We start from the raw sequence: 14,414 nt of genomic DNA on the forward strand, positions 1-14,414 counted from the left end.
AAAATGTTCTAGTTCTGCGTGGAATGATGATAGTAATACTTTTTTACTGTGCAATACGATTGGTTTGCAAAAAAAAACATCTATAGATTATGGTCACTATTTTTCTGTATCTGCTCGATCTTGACTCGACTGTTGTGGTAGCTTTTCGGATTGTCCAACGCCAACAGTAGAACTTGCTGTAAGTACATCTCCAGCGAATTGATTCATTCCCGTGTTAGTATCTGCTCGTTGGACAGTTTCCATGATACCTGCCGGCGGTTCTTGCACAATAGAAGTCGTAAATCTTCCCAATCCGGCATTTGCTCCATTTGGTCCTGCATTCCCCACTGTATGTGTGCCCGTTTTCGTACTGTTACTAACTGAAATCGTATTAATACTTTGCCGTATTTGATTTTTATTATACTTGTTGGCTGAGTCTCTTCCGCAGAATTGTAACGCTGTGGGAGCGAGCGCTGACACAGAAGACGACGGTCGCGCTAAGTCACTTGCTCGCCTAGCCAGATCGTTCACCTGAATCTGATGGTGGTCAGTTTTACCGTGAAAGCTCTTCGGGACTCTAGTTATCCGTGGGGGTTCGATGAACCCTTCACGAATCACAAGCGCACCTGGAGTGGGTGAGTTGTTCAAGCGGGTCGATACGGATTTACTGGATTTGGAACATTTTTCTTGTTCGTGTTCAAATTTGCTGACTAAATTTTTCTCTATATTCGGAAAATCCTTTTGGAGCTCTTCGAACGACATGTGCGAATGGCTTGTTTCGGGAGCGTTACAAGATGCGGTTCGTTTCAAGCTGGTAGCAGATCGTTCGCCAAATTTGTTCAATTCATGTGATAAGTTCTTTGCCTCAGTTCGTAGATCTTTCTCGTATAGACTAATCTGTTTTTGAATACGATTACCGCGTAAACGGTTTTCTATTTTGGGGATTACTTCCGTTGAATATGACGATGCTGAAGAAGATGGTACGAGATCTTCGCTCCTCAAAATGCTCATATCATGTTTAATATTTTTCATATCGAAAAGAAACTCTTTCTGGACTGTTTTGCTGCTGCTGGTAGAACCCAAAGTTATATTAAGATTTGGAGTCGTATTTGATTCTTCGCTTGCAGCTGTAATTTCTCCGGTACTCAAACAAGTGTCTGTCGAAATAGTGGCATCTTCGTCATCATCCTCAGCAGTCTACAAAGAAAGCAAGGTGGTAGTACAAGAGCTATACAAAAGGTAGGTACAATTATGTATAATACTAACTAGGTCATTGTTGGTATTTGTCGAACCCTTCGTAGCATCGTTAGTATTGAACTCCCAATCTGAGCAGGTGCTGATGGGAGTCAAATCACCGCTGATGTCTAGCGTACCGTCTTTACTGATGGGTGGAATCTTAGCCGAACTTTCCAAATTAATACTAGCCGCAAGCTGGTCGTAATTAAAATGGGACCCAAGCACGTTCAAATCGTTATCAATCATGGGGAATATTTTTGGCATATTATCTCGGGTTCCTCCGCCAGCAGCTAACGCAATGCTCCTGTTAAATCACAATTAGAGTATCGTTTCGGGGGCAACTACTCGGCAATGAAACGAATCTTACCCATCAGTGCTAGTGATGCTAGCCGACATGTCACTACTAGGACATCCGCGGGAAAGCATGTCGCTATAATTGGGAGAGGACGGACCGCCGCTGGACATTGCGCTCATGCTGCTAGTCATGCTCGAGTGTCCACTCCAGCCTTCACGGGTTCGATGGATGGAATTCACGTGAACGAAAGATGGAATATTGTTGGATTTATGAGAGCGAAGATACAAATTATGGATTTTTTAAATTTACAAAGCAAAGCACACATATAGGTTGAACATGAAAAAATATTTTTTTGATCAATTTTTCAAAATTTCGCTGAATCAAGATTCTTAACTTGTAACTAAATCACAGCAGGCATTGATAGTCAGGACAAATTTATTTGTTTACATCATGGCTTCAAACGCGTTGCGATTCAATCCTTTACGTTCGAAACAAAAATCCCTGTCACGAGAGAGAGCAAAACTTTCGAAATTTCCGAAATCCAAAGTGTGAGCCGTTCTGAAACGGTTCGGAAGAGTCTCAACATCACCAAGTGTTGCGGAACGAAATGTTTGAGAACGAAGTGTTTGCGAACGAACGAGTGCAGCTGAACTGATATGTGCTCTATGGAATGGATAAATATAACGAGAACGCTTGTAAGAAAAATAAAACGATATTGCCATTTACGAGCAAAATGCATGTAACGTAGGGTTCATTTTGTTGATGTATACTCAATTTCGGGATAAAAATTAAATTAGATTATGGTAGTTTTAAAGGCAAAACTATATATTTTCAATTTCATGTATTCTTTCAATTCCGCGTAACATTCATATACTTCCTGATTATCAGAAACAAAATCTGGGGGAAGCCGGGGCGATCCATTAATTAGGTAAACATAAAATCTAATAGTGAGGGCAAGTTCAGAAAAAAGTTTTTTCGTTGCTTTCAATCAGAGATCGAAATCCTCGCTCGGATGCACGATAAATATTCAATCAATCAATCTAGTTTTCGATGAACCGTGTATTGTTGATATTTTCGTCTCTTCGTTTTCACCGAAAATTCTTTTTCAGAGAGAAAGAGATGTGGAAAATATCGTTCTCGGAAGTTCAACGAGAATGGTTTTTCGTCTCTCATTTGGTACTGAAAATATGGAGCGAAAAATCATAGCTAACTTCACCAACGTTAATCTGTTAGGACAGCGTCCAAACGATTTGCATTTGGACAGCGTCTGAATTGTACAAATATTAATCCATCTCATGTTCACTTCACGATGAAACCCAATATTGCCGCATATTTTCATGCAATGTTTTCAGCTGTACTGAAGAAGTGAAAAACCATTATCTGCATCAAAGAGTCACTGAAAACGAAACCATTTTTCGGCAATCATAACTCACCGAAAAATAAAAATCGGCTTTGCGTTTCTCGCGAGAATCGAAGTGAGCGTATAACATTCTCTCGCCTCCTATATTCTCAGCTATTTTTTCCTGTGGGTGAAAACGGATGTTTTTCGTCTCAAATCGGCGAGCATTTCGATCTCTGCTTTCAATCCATTGTTTGGCCTATTGCGTGTACGTGTTATCGTGATTGTTTGTATGATTGATTTTTAGTGAAAATCGCTGCTGATTTTTTTTCTCTGAATGATCATTATGAAATATGATCTTACATGGAACCTGTGTGCTGCCCTAACAGAAAATATGAAAAATTGGACATATTTTGTGCGCCTCAAATTACTACATACACTTTTGTCGGCTGATATACATTTTCACATACATTTTGCGAGTTTAAAGAAGAAGCAGCTTATCTTTCCTCACTAAATTTCAAAAATATAAATCCCATTTGTACACTATCCAATCCAACGATATCAATTAATAGCTGTCTATTGATGTTGGGTTCCAGCTAACATTCTATGTTGTTCTTAATACCGCTGAACGAAAGAGCGAAAGAACGGTTCAAAAGAACTGATTCACTTAGATGAACGGTTTGTGACTGAACCGTTCATGAAAGTGAACTGTTTTGCCCATCTCTAGAAAATACACTTCTACATAATTTACTCATGGTATGTACTCTCATACTAGTTTTCATGATGAAGCATAACAGAAAAATACAAAAATTTGCTGTGAAATACGCAACAATTTTGCTTTACATTATTCAAATGTAATTATTCATAGAATATATGATACGAAAACATATAGTAGAGACGTGGAAAAATAATCTTCAGAAACTTTATCTCATTTGGAAACTTGAAATCTTGAAACCGGCTTTAAGTCGGATTTAGACGTTGTGAGTTATTCAGTTGCGAGTAAACGTCAATCGATCCGAAGAATTACGAACGAACCCATACCACGATATTTGTCATTTGATTTCTATGTATGGGATCGTCATTGTCTTAATTCATTCTCGTTGTGCTACCACAAACAATCGTTTGATTTTACCACTGATAAATATTGAAACTTACGACGCAGAAATCGAAACGTCAACAACCATTGAACGAAAAAGTTGCCGGCTCTACATGCTGAGTTGAATCGAAAAAGTTGGTTCAACCAAAGTTTCCAGTTGCCTAGCGTGTATGCTTGTGTTTGATTACACATGCTCTCAACTTTTTTTTGCAATATTCGTTAAGTTGCTTTCCAACTTACGTAGTCTAGTGTGTAGATGGCCTTATGAATAGACCGACTTAAAGAACAATTAAAAAAAAAAGCTGCAAACTGTATGATTTGAACAGAAAGCAATGTTTTTTTTTGGTGAAATTGAAGCGTAACTTCTTTACTTCTAGATATTATGAGAAGATACTTGCCACGTTCAGTGATACATTTACGATAGCTTCAAAACATGAACAACTAAACAGTGAACATAAATAAAATTTATTGAAGACATTGCGACAAGCAGTTTTTACAGCTCATACAAAATGATTTTATGGTGGTTTTCAAGTTAAACTTACTGTTGAACATTTAGAAATTCCCTGAATACACTTAAATAAACATATACAATTGTGTTCAAAATAATAGGAGCGCTAAATCATTCTCGATTACTATATTTACTGTCGATATCATCAACCAATTGGATACGCATGAACCTGGCCCAAGCATGTTTCGATATTTTTGGACATCTTCTACAATAACACCAGCGAAGAGCGATTTTTTAGGGTCATTATAAAACCGAAGCATTGTGACAGTCATACAACGATTGATGAAGGCCATACAATACACTTATAGTCCACATAAGGTCCTTTTTTTTAAAAAAAAAATGATGCAAATGGGATTCATTCTGCATCGTACGGAGGACATGGCATTTGGATTGGATTTGGATTTGGATTGGATACAGAACAAAAATTTAAAAATATATTTATATGAGAGTGAACATGCTAACTAATAGTATTGAAGAAAAAGTTTGAGGTTATGGGATATGCCAAATAGAGTGTTCAGATCTAAACACTATTAAAAATTTACAGAGTGCAAATAAATGCGATAGAATAGTGGTTTGTAATTCGTGATTGCAATCGCAGCCACTTGTGGACTTGTGGACCACCCACAGCTATTATTTCGAACACAACTGTAAATAACTGCTCTGAACTGCAATTGTGAACCGCACTATACTTGATACAATTCTAGACCTCTGAACTACTAATCTGAGTAATCGAAACGAAAAGAATAAAAACAGGAAAACGTCTAACAAAAAAGAAAGAATAAAAATTATCTAGCAAAGCACAATTGTAGCATTGGAAAAGATAGGATTTCCACCAAGTTCTCTAGTCCGATATTATTTATTGGTTTGAATCACACTTACTCGCCGTTGGCAGCACGGATCGCTCGGGAATCGCTGGGCTTGGCGTTGGGGTTGGGAGCGGCGTCGAAGGGTACTTCGGTGGCGAAGAGGCTGGCGTCTTGAACAACGGTCCGGTCGTCATTTTTTCCAGAAAGTGGTCCAGCTGGCGCAGCGAAAGCGCATTGTGCAACGTCTCGAGTGGCCGGATCGGAGGCACACCACCAAATCCTTCAATTGCTTGAACCGAATATAGAATAGGTTGGAGGTGGTGATGGGTGATGCACATTGTTCAACACAGGGTGTAGAAAGCGGTAGAGTAGTTTCATGTTTTGTTTTTCGAAGTTTATCGTTAAAAGCATGATAACAAGCATTGTTGATAGGTTTTATTAGAAACCAGGGTGGTTTCGTTTGGAGGGAGTAGGAAATCAAATATTATAATAATGACTGCTTAAAACAAGAGAAAAATTGTACGGTTTGCATCGAACGTTCCAAAATATGATTTGTTGTTATTCACAATTACAACGGCATTTAGCTATAGTACATTATACAAGGTTTGATAGAAAAATAACAAAAAATAAATATGTGGGCTGATAGTGCATCGATTGGTGATTTTCTGTGGCATCATTCTCTAACAATAAGTTCTGCCGCTGTCGCTGGTGTCAGCCGGACCTAGAAGTGGTTGCCGTATAAAGAGGGCGGCAGCCGCTGTGATGCACCAAGTGACTGCCGTATATACACGGCACCCGTCGCGAAAGGGTTAAGAAGGTTACTAGTGATATCGACATTTCATTTGAATCTTGACAAGCTTATTTTTAGACTGAAAAGTTTGTTCCGAAATTGATGTATTTCAACCAAGAACAATGAAGAATGTGGAGTTTGTCCAGAAGCTTCTGGATAGAGGTATAACAATTCAGAACTTCAATGTCAACTTCCCGAAGACTGGTAGTCCGAAATACTTTCTCTATTCACATGCACATCCACAAGACTACAGAGAGATAATCTAACCAACAAATCAAACAAACCAAATTGATTACGTTCTCATCGACGAACGGTGTGTCCCAAACATCACTAACGCACGCTGCGGAGACTACTCGCAGCGGCTCGAAGTGACGCTACCCACAGTGCTGGAGAATACGATGCAACGGAGATGAAGAAAAACTGGGCGATCACCTATGTCCTAGGTCGAGAAAGCACTTGACCAAGCATAGCCGTGACATGGAACGACATGACGATTATGTGACGGAAGGAGCGCCAACAGTAGGACTATGATCATGTTGGTCACGACCTTACCATGGACAAAAGCGAAGTGGTTGACAGGTGGGAGCAGCACTTTGATGAGCAGTAAGTCGGAGCGAAAATTGGTTTGATCCAGGTGTGTAAGAAGTTCAGTTACTAGGCCCCGAACTCCACGAGGTCCAGCAGGGTATTAGATGGTTGAACAAGCAAGGGATTTGGATGGCTTACAAAGTTATCGGCAAGGACGGATGCTCTAAAAGCATAGAAGAGGAACATTCACTAGAACACTATATTAGGTTATTTCCAAGGTCTGAAAGAAAAGAAAACTATAGGAACAGTGTATGGAAGGAGAAGTCAGTCCCACGGCGACAATGGAAATTAGCTGACCGATAGAGCCAACATAGCCGCATTAACGACAATGGGGAAGTGAAGTACCTTATACGAGGAGTGGTATCGAATGCATAAAAAGGGCTCGTGATTTAACGTAATTTTTGTATGTACTTATTATGCACTCCTGAGATGGACGATAGAGCAGTTCGATCAGATAGTCTTCAATTGACAGAACAGCTCATCGGACAATGACGCGTCGAGATAGACAAAGCGGTAGCGGACTTGAAACACGAAGCAGGGCTGATTGGGCTTGGAATAAATGCGTTTAAGATTAAATACATGCTTGCAAGAGGGACTGACCGTAACAGAATTCTTCCTTGTGCCGTCGATGGGGGTGAAAATGGATTATGGGGGTGAAACTGGGTCTAAAATGGAGAAAGTTACTATTAGTAAATATTGCGAATATTTTTGAAAGCTGTGAGCCGTTTAATAGGAGATATATTTCCACAACTTCCAATGCATAATACTTAACTGTAGTACAAATAGTTATTATTTAACAATTCATCAATGTTTTATGTGCAAATAGCTGTCAAATATGTGTAAATAGCTATCAAATATATAAAACTCAGAAAAAATCTCATGCCCTGCATTATACAGAACTGTTAAAATTGTAAATATTGGATAGAATGATTCTTTAAAGTCTTGCCAGATAAGTTATTACTGATTTTGAACATAATTTTTTTTTCCATTCGAAAATCAATATTTTCGAAATAATTTCTTATTAACACTGAGTGGGGGTGAGAATGGGTCAAGCACAGAATTGGATTCCATGCCAAACCGATATAGTGATTGTCAGATTTTCATGAAAATTGGAAGTTTTATTCCTCATCGTAAAATATTAGACCCGTATTTTTTTTTTCATCAGGGTGGCCATTTTTATTTTATGATTGTCCGAAAAATCAACTTTTCCCTTTTTTCCAAAAATGATTTTTTTCAATAATTCATAACTTTTGAACTACTGGACCGATTTATATGATCGATATATATCAAATTAAAGCTTTGTTTGAAAAATATTACACTTGAAAAAAAAACAGATTTTGTTTTCGTAATGATTGATTGTAATTATTTTCCATAGCTTACATGGTTTCGGAACTAAGATCAGCATATTTTTTATGTTTTTTTTTGAAAGTTGAGGGTTTTTTTACATAACATATCCGAATATCAGAGAGGTTTTTTTTCGTTTTCGAGTGATTTTGCAAAGTTAATATGTATTCAGTTTTTGTTCAATATTCCTATGCGACTAGAATCCAACTTTTATGCATATATGGTATTTCATGTGGCTTCAAATTGGTATATCGATCATCTGAATCGGCCCGGTAGTTTAAAAGTTATGAAATAAAAAAAACATTTTTGGAAAAAATGGAAAAATGATTTTTCGGACCATCGGTTAAGTTTGAAAAATCATAACTCAATAACAAAAAATAACGCATCTCTAAATTTTGGATATGTTATCTAAACAAAATCTTAGCTTTCAAGAAAAAATATTTAAAAAAATATAGCGCCCTTGGTCCCGAGACAATGTAAACTATAAAAAAATACAATCCATAATTACAAGACCAAAACCCAAAATTTCTGCAAGTACAATATTTTGAAAAAGACTAGCTAATTGGCTTAAATTTGATATGCCGATCATCTGAATCGGTGCAGTAGTTCAAAAGTTATGAGTTTAAAAAAATATCACAAAAAAAAAGAAAATGGAAATGGTCACCCGTTTAATTTGATATGTAGATCATCCGAATCGGTAACTACTAAGTTATGAATAAAAAAAAATCATTTTTGGAAAAAATGGGAAAAAATTATTTTTTGAGCAACTCTACAATGGAAATGGTCACCCTAATGATAAAAAATACGGGTCTAGTGTTTTGTGATGAAGAACAAAACTAGCACTTTTCACGAAAATCTGAGAACCACTATATCGGTTTGACATGAAATAGGTGTAGATAAACATTTCCAACGCACTTCTAGGTGGATTGACACTATCTTCGTAACTCAAATAATCATTCAAGCCACTTACATGTTGTTAAATTACATTGAAATTATTGAGAAATTGATTTCTAAATCCAATTCTTAATAGAAAGTAAAATTCACTACTTTGACCCATTGTCACCCCCTCTAATGGCGGGTTTACATTAGGGAGATCTATAGCTATAGATAGATTTATTCACGTGAAAATAGGTGTAAACGGGTGAGAATAAATTTGATACACTTATTCGAGGTATATATAACTTGAATAAATTCAGCATATGTAAACGCTTGTGAATTTCTCACACTAAAGTTGGATGCAGTTCTACTTTAGGTGAATAAATTCACCGAAAATATGAATATATTCATTATAGAAGTTCACGCTAGTGTAAACGGTTGATGCGATTTCTATAAATCTTATCATATTTCTTCACATGAATATATCACTAGTCTAAACCCACCCTAAGGGGTGAGATTGGGTCAACTTTCTTTTAATCGTAGTTCAGTAAAAAAAATAATATTATTGAACAATTCCTTGAATACTTACGAGTGTTCATCATTGGAGAACATTTCAGAATTGTAATCAGAATCAGAATTGTGTTTTACTCTAATTTACAATAGTTATTCAACAAAAAGTTCGAAAACTACCTTTTCTGATCCATTTTCACCCCCATCGACAGTAGTTGATGATGTTGTGATCGACGGCAACGAGCATGAGGTGGTAGATGAAGTTGTCTACCTTGGCTCGTTGATAACAACTGACAACAACAACAGCCGCGAAATTCGAAGACGCATAGTCAACTGAAGTCGTGCCTATAGGTTCCGCAAATCCTTAAGGTCCATCAAACTCCGACCCCGTACGAAGTGTGCCATGTACAAATTTCTTATACGACCGGAAGTCTTGTACGGGCACGAAGCATGGACGATTCTCGATGACGCCTCACATGCACTTGGTGTTTTCCAACGCCAATATACGTGGTGTACAGGAAAACGGAGTATGGAGAAGGAGAATGAACCACGAACTGGCGCAACTCTACGGTGAACCCAGCATGCAGAGAGTCGCCAAGGATAGCAAGATTTTCGGACAGCAGCCCTGCAAAGATGGTGTTCTCATCGAAATGGGTGGGAACAAGATGAAGATTAGTCCAGCGAACTAGATGGTTGAACCAGATGGAACAGAACTTGGAAAGAATCGGTGTAATTCAAATCTAATCTCTTCATGAGATGTAGCATCATTGTGAATAAATAATAGAAATAAATGAGAACAAAGAAAACTAAGCAAAAATGGCCGTATGAATACTGGCGACGAGAAAAGGCTTATTGAAGGAGACTCGCGCTGAAAAATACTTCGAAGATCTGGAAAGAGAGGCAGAAGCCAGACGCTCTGATTGTAAGCAAAGCCGGCGATGTGTTATATAGTGACATTTTACAGAAGGAAAAAGTCTACGCACCTCTGAACAACCTTGGAGAAAATGTGGCGAAGGTGGGGCGCACCCAGAATGTGAAAGTGTAATTCGAGCTGGAAAAAGACTTTGCTCTTGAATGTTGTTGAGAAATCATTGTTGAGATTGTCACAGGAAAGTGTGGTCGAATGCAGAAATATGAACGAGATCACAAGAGAGGATGTACTGAAGTCTTGAAAACACAGTTCGAGCTGGAAGAAGCTTCGCTACTGATGAGGAAGACGTATGGTAACGCGTAGAGAGCTGCAGTACGGCTACCATGAAACAACGAGAAACCACGGTGTATACACTGAGACCCTCTCACCAAGATGTTTGATGCATAGACTTTCGCCACCAAGCTAGAAATTGCAAGAGCGTAGATGAAGCTCTGGTTGAGATGTGGGTAGAAGGGGCACTTAGCCACAGAATGCAACAATATGAATACTCTGCGCTATCGAGAACGGAGACGATCACGATACTGGAAGCTCAAATTCACCAGTCTTCAAAGCGTCGTTGACAACCAAAACGGGAGGAAGATAAACCTCAATCACTATGAAACAACTCAACAGCTACTAAGCTGTAGCAAAGATTAAGTGCGACGCTGTTGTTATCTTGGAACGAGTTCCCCCTAACAACAGGAATTGGATAACTGACTGCCATTACAGTCACGGGAAATTTTCCTAAGTATGTGGTAGCCAGTGACAAAGCAGGCATCAACGATATCTTTGTATACAGCTGCTATGCTCTTCCAAGATGGACAATCGAACACACAGCGCGAAGTCCCATTGTCATGGCGACTTCAACGCCTGGACTGTAGAATCGAGGAGTAGACTAATCAACGCAAGTTGGCTTAACCTACTTGAATCCATCGTCAAGACTAACGAGAGACTCTCCAACAAAAAAGTAGCTAGTACTCTCCGTAGAGATGGTGATGGTGAACGCATTTAATCTAGAAATTATGCCTTGTTTTGTCTCCAAACAGAACAAAACTAATGTTGGTAAATAAAAGTTACAAACATCTAATTGTTTTCTATCAAACCTTGCATTTGTTCAAAATAAGCAATAATGATCAATCAGTGTGGAAACTTCGATGACTGTGTTCTGAAATTGTCTTTGAATGTGGATCAAACGCGATAAATCTAATGGAAAATTACCTGACGGTGAGGCCGTGCTCGGAATCATATCACGTAGGTTCGGTGCCGACGAGCTGCCACTGATGACCGCGGTGCTGAACAAACTGTTGGTACTGGTAGCCATTTTCTTACCGAAGCCACCTAGCATCTTAAAGTAGCTCATCTGGCCGGCAATGCTGTGTCGTTGACGTCTTACAGTTGCGCCACCGGTGGAGGAGTGGGACGAACCGTGAGAGGAGGAAGCCTGGCATACACCACCGGACCCACCACCACCAACAACGGCAACACTGCAACCGCCGGACGGGATCGCGCTGTTGTCTGTGGTGTATGATTTGACGAATTTTGAACATTGAGGTTTGCGATTAGGTGCAAGGTTATTGTTACTGTTGTTGTTAGTTGTGGTACAAATAGCGGTATTAATAGGTTTACTATCCTGGTCGCTAGTCACAGTGGTCATTTTATCGGAGTAGACCGGTTGACCAGCTCTGTCCAGCAAAACTTTGAAGCTGCGGTCTAAAGTTATATCTGTCAACATCTCGTCGGGCGGTGGACTAGTCAGAGAAATAAACGTTATTGTCTCATGAGCAGATTGGGCATGATCCAAATGGTTCGCAAAATAATCTAAGCTACGAATTGGTAGCCCAGGATCACTGGCAACTCGAAATAAACCCGAAACGTTTGTTGGAAAACCTGATTTCAGCCGTTCAGAGTCAGCATTAGCAAGCTTTTGAGATTGAAATCTTACACAAGGGCTGCGAGTAGATGGTTTGCCCTGAAACAGCAATGTAATGGTTGAACCATTCTCGAGAATGCGAGGCGTATCGGCATCCGTCAAGTAATCTAAATCGTCAAAACTTTTGCTAATTTGTGGAAGCGATGGACAAAACAACGATTTGTAACCGAGGCCACCGAAGGGAGTTACCAAATTATCTTTTTCTGGATCGTTAGAAAAAGTATATGACAAAGCTCTGCTACTCAGCGGATATTTGTAGTGGAAAGGATCAAAATCATGACAAGCGCTATAGTAACGTGACGTTTCAGAGTCTGTATCTGAAAATGAAGAAACGTACAGATCTTGATCTGTCATATTCGGCCTGAATTCGTCGATCGAATCACATGAATATGATTCGCGTACGAAGAAACTTTGACAAGTTGAAGGTATTTCATCAATTGTTAGTATGGTAGTCTGTGCGTAGTGTTCGCGAATTTTGTTGTTTGTTCCTAGTGTGTTGTGTGAATCAAACCAGGTGAAGTCATTTCTAAGAGTGTCTGGTCTTTGTGAAAATTCCGTTGAAGAAAAGCGAATTTCGTCCATTGCCTTTTCGTAAGCACATTCGGGTTCTATAATGGCAGATGACATTTCGCCTGCGTATTTAATATGTTTATAATACAGAAACAATAAAACGTTAAAATAAAAATATAAATGGAATGAATAACACCAATTTGTTATCACATTAAACGACACCATCGATTTCATTGTGAAATATACAATACCCAGTTTTAGGAGTATACTCAAAAGTTATCCAGGAATAAAAGTAGATGGAAATAAATCAACATGTTTCATATGAAAAAGAGAAAGAAGAATAAAAGAGAAAACAATGAAACTTACGATGAAAAAAACCACACCCGAATAGAAAATAAAAATATGTCAATAATGGGGGCTATAGTTAGGTTAAAATCGGGTTAAGCACACACAGTGGAAAACTCATGTTATTCGTTCTCATGATTAATATAAAAATCGTGAAAACCTTGGGTCAAGATGCGTGTCCTGTCAGATATAAGCATAAACCACAACTAAACAACAATGTAACACATAGAGGTATAACCAAAACGATTAGAAACCAAATATGAGGATATGATGAAGTAATTTGAGTATTGCGGCTTGGCGATCAGTGAGTATCAGATCAAAATTTTATCTAAATTTTATTTTACCATCAGTAATATTTTAAAATTCAATTTATGTAAACAGTAGTTGTAAGAAAAAGTATTTACGTACTATGGCACCGCAGCGCAATTTTAATAATGAATTTCTTTTTTCGTGATGACATTTATTCTGAGGTCAATGTGATGGAGGCGAAGTCCCCATCTCACGAGGATAAGGGACCGAGGGGACCTTAAGCCGCAAAATTGACGCTATCCGAGTCACCGCAATTTTGCGCAATTTTTGAAACATGGTGTTCCGGAAGAATGGACCGAAGGTGATGAAAAAGCACGAGCGACGATTTTGCAGCTTCTTGAAGACAACCAGTTTGTTGTTATTCGGAAGCGTGGGCAGTGTCAAATCCCCCTATTGACGAGGGTTTTTTTTATTGAAGCGTATGTGTGAGACCCGCTACACGAAATGTGAAGGTTATCTCACGAAAATGGAAAACCTGTACACAAGGTTATGTGTAGTGCTGGACTTGGATGAAAACACCATGGTTGTTTTTATTCTGGGGGAATCCCGATATCCTTCGACGCGTAGACAAGAGCTATGAAGACGCGTGCGGATGATGCTCTGGAGCTAAATTTAATAGGAAACAAGTTGCTGGATGAACATTATGAACACAACCGCAATTAGAGAAATAAGTCGGAATTGAAATCAATTAAATGAGGAACAATTGTATGCAATTTTTTAAAATGCTTGAATGCTTGAACAGCATCGAAATCGGAGAGCTGTTTACCTAGAATGGTTGTTTTTGTAAAAAGCACCATAAGGATAAAGATATTGTGTTAGGACTGAACCAAGCGAACCTAGGCTACTCTGGATTGTCTGACTGCCCATAAAATACCGTTTGTACATAGCAAAGACAGCCCCTCAAACGTACCCTAGGCGCGGCCAATCGTAGTGGGCCATACTTTGCCCGTCGGTGTACGAACATGGTTGCGAAGCCACCACCGCTCATCAACTCAAATCCCGTATCATCAGATGTGCCAATAAAGTGGCCAGACCACGATGGC

The 14,414-nt window shown here is 38.8% G+C and overlaps 1 protein-coding gene across 18 annotated transcripts in view; it reads right to left on the reverse strand.

The window, feature by feature from the left end:
* LOC129763297 (inositol hexakisphosphate and diphosphoinositol-pentakisphosphate kinase) overlaps positions 1 to 14,414 on the reverse strand; it is a 64,261-nt gene continuing 49,847 nt past the window's right edge. For 15 of the 18 annotated variants that reach the window (XM_055762219.1, XM_055762208.1, XM_055762209.1 and 12 more), the window contains 5 exons: positions 11,496 to 12,839; positions 5,333 to 5,548; positions 1,583 to 1,721; positions 1,246 to 1,519; positions 1 to 1,176 (listed from right to left, as the gene is read on the reverse strand). In XM_055762219.1, coding sequence (XP_055618194.1) covers positions 97 to 1,176; positions 1,246 to 1,519; positions 1,583 to 1,721; positions 5,333 to 5,548; positions 11,496 to 12,839 — 3,053 coding nt within the window. In that variant the 3' untranslated portion in view covers positions 1 to 96. The remainder of the gene's footprint in view (positions 1,177 to 1,245; positions 1,520 to 1,582; positions 1,722 to 5,332; positions 5,549 to 11,495; positions 12,840 to 14,414) is intronic. The other 3 variants (XM_055762214.1, XM_055762221.1, XM_055762222.1) reach the window with 3 other exon arrangements.

Source organism: Toxorhynchites rutilus, chromosome 1 (genome assembly GCF_029784135.1).
Source record: "Toxorhynchites rutilus septentrionalis strain SRP chromosome 1, ASM2978413v1, whole genome shotgun sequence".
NCBI classification, from domain to species: domain Eukaryota; kingdom Metazoa; phylum Arthropoda; class Insecta; order Diptera; family Culicidae; genus Toxorhynchites; species Toxorhynchites rutilus.